This window comes from Populus euphratica, unplaced genomic scaffold (assembly GCF_000495115.2).
Source record: "Populus euphratica unplaced genomic scaffold, PopEup_1.0 scaffold217.1, whole genome shotgun sequence".
Taxonomy (NCBI): Eukaryota; Viridiplantae; Streptophyta; class Magnoliopsida; order Malpighiales; family Salicaceae; genus Populus; species Populus euphratica.
Genome location: NW_011500036.1, coordinates 195493 through 203120, shown reverse-complemented (window position 1 = coordinate 203120; position 7628 = coordinate 195493). Strand labels below are relative to the sequence as shown.

The 7628-nt window shown below is 33.5% G+C and overlaps 1 protein-coding gene across 4 annotated transcripts; it reads left to right on the top strand.

Annotated features, from left to right (window-relative positions):
* The first annotated feature begins 238 nt into the window (after nucleotides 1–238).
* Nucleotides 239–4840, top strand: LOC105142735 (transcription factor bHLH110-like). Of its 4 annotated transcripts, none has more exons than XM_011050499.1 (7): nucleotides 239–882; nucleotides 1268–1946; nucleotides 2610–2732; nucleotides 2859–2924; nucleotides 3202–3267; nucleotides 3843–3902; nucleotides 4410–4840. In XM_011050499.1, exons 1-7 carry the CDS (start codon nucleotides 749–751, stop codon nucleotides 4554–4556), a joined length of 1275 nt encoding a protein of 424 aa, XP_011048801.1. In that variant the 5' UTR covers nucleotides 239–748; the 3' UTR covers nucleotides 4557–4840. The 4 variants fall into 4 exon arrangements, with proteins under 4 accessions (XP_011048801.1, XP_011048802.1, XP_011048804.1 ...); XM_011050502.1 differs by lacking the exon at nucleotides 239–882 and adding an exon at nucleotides 924–1110; XM_011050501.1 differs by lacking the exon at nucleotides 239–882 and adding an exon at nucleotides 924–1119.
* The last annotated feature ends 2788 nt before the right edge of the window (nucleotides 4841–7628 follow it).

The following is a 7628-nucleotide window of genomic DNA, read 5'->3' as shown; positions in this document are numbered from 1 at the left end:
TCTATATATTTAAGTAATTACCCCCTGGAATTAATGCATGGGAGAGGTATATATATTATATATTTTACCTTTACCCCTTCCCAATAGAATTTGAATCCATGACTTTCATTTACAGTCACATCATAAAAACATACTGTAGGAGCATAAAACCTTTAATTGCGTAAGCATATTGTTGGGCGTTTGCTTAATGAAATGTATGTCTATATATATGTGTGTGTGTGTGTGTGTGTGTGGCGATGAGTGTCTTGTGTGTAAGCGTTTGTGTGTGCGTGTGAAAAAGAGAGAGGGCATGGATGTTATCATTTCTCTCCTCAGACCTTTGTTGAAAGCCTTGGGATCGAAGGCAGGATCGTAATCATAACGTAGAGGAAGTATAATCATCTCCCTGTAATTCAGAGTGCACAAAGAGAGAGAGAGAGGGAGATTAGTTTTATACTATAAATTGAGAAGCTGCAGGGAAAGAAAAGAAAAGGAATGAAAAATAATAATTAAAGCCAGAGAGAGGTATGGAGATGGGTTATTCGTGCTCTCTTACTTTTCTTTCAAGGCTACTTTAGATGGAACTTGAAAGAGTAAAGACCAAACTGGGAAAAGTGTCTCTCCAAAAGCAAGAAGGTGTGTGGGTGTCACCTGAACTGTTTCTTCGAATAGAGTGAGAGATTCCTGGAGCTAGCGAGCCATAGATAGTTAAATTTTAATTACTCATCTTGGGATTTTCAAGCCTTTTAAAAAATAAACTGTCATTATAATGGAGTCTGCAAATCTCCATCACCAGCATCAGCTTCAAGACCAGTTTGTTGGGTCTTCTTCTTTAACTACTGCTACCCCATCTAGCTATGCAGAAGCTGGAAGCGCCCATGCTTGGACCCAAACCATAACTTTGTAAGTGCTTATTCTCAGCTCTATCTCCCTCTCTTTTCTCTCTCCCTAAACTATAAGCTTTCCACAATGGATGTTTAGTATATTTTACAGTGCCAGCATAGATTAACTTTAGATTTTGGAATCTCCTTTTTCTATTTTAGCTTTCTTTCTTTCTTTCTTTCTTTCTTTCTTTTCTTTACTCGTGATTTGATGTACATCAATCAAACTGCCTAGAAATGAAAACTAGCAGTATGTTGGGTTAAGTTTGTTTTCTCCTTTTCATTTGTAGACAGTAATATCATGGTTTCACGCTACTATTTTTCATGTTTGGAATGGTGATTTTTAGGGCTTGTTGGGTTTTCTTTGATATATTAATATTTATTTTTATATCTTACTCTTTATGCAGGAATTCTGACATCTCAAATCCAAGCTATAATGGAGTAATCTTCAACCAAAGACAGAAAAATGAGAGTCCAATCTCTTCTTTCAATAGCACCATGTTTCAGGACCTAGGCTTTCATTACTGGAATAACAATGCTGGCAACTTCAGTAGCCATTCAGCTTATGACCTACAACTTTCAAAAATCAAGGAGGGGCTCTCATCATCAGATTCATTTCCCAAATTTACCGAGATGTTAAATAGCCCTTCAAGTACTATTGAAGATCCACATGTATCTTCATTGAGTTACATTAAAGATGAGCTAAAGGATCTGAGTCTTAGTGTTCTCGAGACTATTTCATCCGGCTTTCCAATCAATGGCCACGATCAGTTTTCACCCCGGGAGATTTCCTCTAGTCATCACAACTGTTCCAGTTTTGGAAGTGCTACACCCAGCAGAGGGAGCTTTAGTCAGATATATCCTAGTATAAATATTTCAAACTTGAATCAGCCATCTTCACCGCTGATCTCAGGTTCCTTCAACATGAACTCACAGGCCTTAGATCTCTTAACCTCTACTAGATTTAGTGGAAGTTTTCCCCTTCCAGCTTCTCTTGATCCCCTTGACATGTTTAAAGACAGTCTTTCTTTTGGTCTCGATAGTATTCAGCAATCAAATCAGAGGCCATCACGTAGCCCTCGTAAAGTAAGGTTTCTTCTTCCCTCAATATCCTTTTCTTTTTCTTCATCTTTGTACCAGCAGCAAGCAGTTTCTATAACCATGGTATGGCTGAATGGTTATGATTGCATACTAGATTGCAGCATTTTTTGCTATTATTTAGTATTGTACGTGCATCATGTATATCTGCAGCTATACGTCCTTGAATTTGCTAGTTCATTACGTGGATTGGCAAATTCAAATTTATCAGGCAAAATAATCATGTACAAATTGAACCTGTACTAGTGCAGCAGCTAGGCTAGCTAGCTAGCTTATTATGCTCATCAAGAAACCCTAATTGTGCACTATCAAAAATAGTAAATCTTATGAGTTAACTATCAAGATTAAAAGAGAAAAGTAAATTTCAATTATGTTTTCTCCCCAAGTTAATAGTAAAATTGAAAAGTTAAAACCCTTTATTATATATATATTTTGGCTTTAGCAAGCCATGGCACCAAAAGATTAGCCATTTAGCTAGCTAGATAAGTACCCTTCTCTTTTTACTACACGAGGGATACTTACTTTCAGCTTTAAACATTGTGTGAATCTCTTTATCAGGAGAATCGCTCTTTACTATCTTCTTTTCTTAAAATGACTTTCGAGCGATCGTTGAACTGATTTTTATTAGTACGTGCTCCTTGTATTTCAAAGATATCCTCCACCAATGAAATAACAGAGGCTAAAAGGCCCAACAACAGCATGATGGAGGCAACCCAAGCAGCCGCACCCAAGAAATCGAGACTCGAGTCACGCTCTCCCTGCCCTCCTTTTAAGGTTCGAAAACTAAACTGTTTGAATCGCATTTTGTAGAACACAAGGGCTATGGTTTTTTCTTTTTACTATTTATTTTTTCTGGTGTAATATTTTGGCTCGGATTTTTTACCTTTGGCATTTTATCAGGTTAGAAAAGAGAAATTAGGAGATAGAATTGCAGCTTTGCAGCAGTTGGTTGCACCCTTTGGCAAGGTAATCTAAATTCTCTGTGCCTCTAATCCAGAGGATGATTAAATTTAATTGTTGTTGAGCACTTGAATGGGATGATTAAAAATTAAGTTACAAAATCTAACTTGATTTGAAATCAAACTCTTCGATTTAATTAAAAGAAAAAACTTTATACTTAGCGAGCTCTTCAAGATATGCTCGTCTAATTTTAAAAAATAAAATAATAATTTTGTTGCTGTTTTGAAAAAGGGAAAGTAACGTGTAATTTTGCATGTGGGTTGGGTTTGGGAGAATATTGCAGACAGACACAGCATCTGTGCTGCTGGAGGCTATCGGATACATCAAGTTCCTTCAAAACCAGGTCGAGGTATTTTCCGCTTTCCCGACATTCTTCTTAGAGTTTGTCATATACTAAATTATCTTCTCCGACACACGTATTTTTTCTTAAAATATGCCCTAGGATGTTTCAGTGTTAGCTAGAGTGCAACTTGGTCAAAAATAGGGCAAAGACTAAGAACCCACATCCCTCTAGAAGAAATTAAAGTCGTCTATGAGTGTGTGTGTGTGTGTCTGCTTAGCCCAAATGGCTAGCTTGGGTTTCCATTATGGTTTCATTTTTCTTCCGTTCCTTTTGCTTTGGCATCTTCCTAATTATGATATGCAAAGGTACTACAAGAGAGATCAACACCTGGAGATCGCATTACACCTGATCAGTTTGATGATAAAATAGTAATGTGTTTTGTTTAATTACTTGAGTATGATTACAGATTGGTAAAATCTTCTCCTTAGTGCGTGTGTCTATATATGTATATATCGCTCAAAAGAATCAAAACCCATTAAACATCTTTTATTTTTTTCCCTTTTCTTCTTGTAATGAAAACCCATTAACACTCTTTTATAGAAGTGATTGTAAGATCACATATATATGTGCTATTTTTGCAGACATTGAGTGTTCCATATATGAAGTCATCCCGCAACAAGACCAGTAGAAGCATTCAATCGGTATGAAAGTGGTTTTCTAACACCTGGCAATACAAAAGAACGCGAATGCACTTGATGTCCTCCTTATAGTTTGATTGGAAGTTTAAACAGAGGCATCAAGATGCTGTTTCGTTGACTTTCCTAGAACAAGAACAAAATAGATATAGTGGAAGTCAAAGGAGAACCCATCTTTTGCTTAATTTTGAAGTCAGCACTGGACCCTGTTATAAGCATGACTTCATTAAATACGCGTGGACATACTTAGTTTTTATGCCATGCATGATAGCTAGCTAGTGCTTGGATCTTGCCTATGCCGAAATAATATTTGTCATAAATCACGAGCATGTTGATTTTTCCTTCTTACTATTACATTCTGTTCGTCAAAAACGACGAAAAAAGGAAAGGGATTATTTTCTGGGCCGTTATCAGAGTGATTAGGTGATCATCTGTCAGGCATATTTATTGAGTATTTAGTTATTGAAACACAATAAATTTCTAATTTTTTTTTGTATATTTAAATTGTTTTAGGCATCAAATTCGGGGGGTGAAGAATCAAAGAGGGACCTGAGAAGCCGAGGACTCTGCCTGGTGCCACTATCTTGCATGTCTTACGTAACGACTGATGGTGGGGGTGGAGGCATCTGGCCACTACCTAATTTTGGTGGAGGGACATAACCATGTGGATTTTAAGCAATTATGTTTAACACTTTTGAGCAAAGATTAATTCTGATTTAGCACATCTTTCTCCAGTTTGTTTAGTGGAGCAAATTTGGTCATCCTGCCAAAAGTAAGGATCTGGGGCGGACCAAATTTGATCCATTAACAATTCAGGTAACAAATTCATGTGTAATGTTTAAGGAACTGTTGCTTTTTATGAAATATCCGAGCACCTTGGCCTCGTTTTATTCAACCATGAATATCATACATTAACACGAATTAACACCAAATTTGTGCTGTTAATTAATCAGTAATTTGTTCATGTTTTTTCCGTTTTTCTTCTCCTGCAATTTATTCATCCTTGCTTTTGGTTCGTAGAATGTTTTGGCGAGTTCTTGAAGCACCATAAGTCCTTAAAGAGCCCACAATAATTAGTCGGTCCGATCAATTATTGAGGAGAAAAGTCGGGCTGGTTTGAAGTTGTCGGTACTTGGCAAATCAAAGCATTTTGAAAGAGGACTTGCCTCTCTTCTGTACTGACTAAATTAAAGCCACAAATATATGAACATTGTGGGGCTTGGCCGAGTTTTTGAAATTTCACGTCAAGTTAAGCAAAAACGTTTTGCAGGTCATGTTGATAGCTAGCTGAAAGTGAATATTTACAAATATCTCCCGAAAACGACTTAATTAATGAGCTATAAAATATTCTTGTCTGTATTGAAAATATCTAAACACCTGTGTTTGATTTTTTTCATGAACTTCATTGTATTGCCTGCTTTACAAGCAATGGACTTTGCCAAAACTTGACAAGATCGATTGCATCCCAATAAGCAATGGGTTGAGATTTATCTTATATGGAAATGAAATGAAAATTACATCCAACTATCCTTCTTTTCTACGAGCTAGCAGCAAACCTCAATGGGTTTAGTCTTCTTTTCCTTTTAAGTTTGATGGGAGGCTTAACAGAACCTTGGATCAAATATTAGGATGAATCCTTCCTGTATTCTTAAAACACATGATTCAACCTTTGGTTGAATTGGATAAGACATTAACACATGAATCCTATATTCTTAGAACACATGATTCTTAAATTCGGTTTGAAAGGTAAATTAATTTGAAAACACATGATTCAAGTTTTTAGTTGAATTGGATAAGACATTAACACATGTTAAATTTAAAAAAAAAACACATTGGATTTTAAAAAAAAATTAATCTAGGTTTATGCAATTACTTTTCTAATTTTTTTCAAATCTAATTTAGATTAATTTGGAAACATATAATTCAAAGTTAGATTTTTAGATGAATTGGATAAAACATTAATCAATCAAGTGGTTAGATTCATAAGGGTTTTAAGTGAATAGATTAAAAAAATTATTATTTTGATTAAAAAAATTAATCTAGATATGGTTTTAATCATATTTTATGTTTTTTAAATTATTTTAATATGCTGGTGTTAAAAATATTTTTTAAAAAATAAAAAATTATATTTTAATTTATTAAAAAAAAACACTTTAAAATCAATTATCAACATACCTTAAAACAACACCTTGCAGATCTTTTATAGCAGCTGGGGTTTTTCCCATGAGAAAAACTTTGTAAAGTTAAAACTTAGAAGTAGAAGTGGTAGTAAAATGAAAGGGATTGGAATTAGATAGGACGCCCATGTGATTGCAGGACAACCGGCGAGTCTATGCCATGTGGGCCAGGTCTGAAAAAGGTTTCACCGGAGAGATAACCCTCTTGCCCTTTCGGAATGGTTGGGCTTTGTTCTACTTACCTTTCGTTTGGAAGACGACGGGTTGGATTTTGACGTGCAGCTCACTGAGCTATCATACATCGATCACCTTCAACTCCTACGCTCCAATGGAGAAAATATTGAGAAATCACTCCTTTCTTTTGATGATAAATATCTTGATAATTGAATTCCTAGCAATTCAGATAATTGAAAGCATGATATTGACCTCCTCCATAAATATCGATCCCTTTTTTCTTTTGATGAAAAATAAAATATTAAACAAGTTCTAGCTCTTTTCCTTTTTCTCTTGACAAATTAGAGATAATATATTAATTCAACCAAAAGGCTCAAAACCCTTGGTAACTGATGAGTATTCGATCTCTTTAGCTTGATTTGTTTTACAGCTACACTTATCAAATCATCCTTTTGGGAAGAAATTTCTTATAAATGCAGTGTGGATATTTATAGGTGATTTGTTTAAGTTTTTTTTGTTTGTTTTTACTTGGATATAATCGTACTTTTTTTTTTAAATAAGACCAGTTTTATTTAGAATTTATAACTGTTCCTCCTAGTAAATGTATTTTCTAGCAATTAAACTCATATTTTTATTCTTGCAAAAATATTATAATATTTGAAATTTGGAAAACAATAGTTTATTTATTGGATTAGAAAATTACTTTTAGTTTTTGTGGTTACATAGAAGAAAAAAAAGAGGTTGAAGAAATATATTTTTTAGTTATAGTTTTAAAAAATATATATTTAGTTAAAGTGCTTGTAGAATAGAATTTTATATGTATAATAAATAAAAGCATGTCTTTTATTAATAAAAAAATATCATTTTAGCTTTTACATGATCAAGAATTAAAACATGATTATATTAGTATTTTATTTAAAAAGTAAAATTTATTTGGTTCACTGAACAATTCTTTTCTTTTCTTGGTTAAACAAAAAATAAAAGCGACTGGGACACCAAACTTTCTCTAAAATATAACTATTTTGAAGTTTCGAAAAGTATTTAATATACAATTCGTTATTATTCTGTAATGTGTTGTATTGGTTATCTAAATTAAAGTAATTATGTTGATAAATAGAGTATAAAGTGAAGCAAGACCACTTCCTGTCTTAAATGCCACCTCCTCCTTCGTATTTGAAAAGTCTTGTATTCTTCTGCTCAAACAACAATAACACTAAAACAGTGCTTTCACAGGTAATTTAGTGTTTGTTTTTTTAAAAAAAGGAATTTTTTTTAAATTACTTTTTTATTTTTTAAATTAATAAATTTTTAATATTTTTAAATCATTTTAATGTATTGATGTTAAAAATAATTTTTAAAAAATAAAAAAAATTATTAATAT

What these genes read in the sequence shown, in the direction of transcription:
- LOC105142735 (XM_011050499.1), top strand. Translation starts at nt 749, where the DNA reads ATGGAGTCTGCAAATCTCCATCACCAGCATCAGCTTCAAGACCAGTTT. An exon ending in TGGACCCAAACCATAACTTT is followed by an intron (nt 883 to 1,267) that starts GTAAGTGCTTAT and finishes CTCTTTATGCAG; the next exon opens with GAATTCTGACATCTCAAATC. An exon ending in CCAGTAGAAGCATTCAATCG is followed by an intron (nt 3,903 to 4,409) that starts GTATGAAAGTGG and finishes AAATTGTTTTAG; the next exon opens with GCATCAAATTCGGGGGGTGA.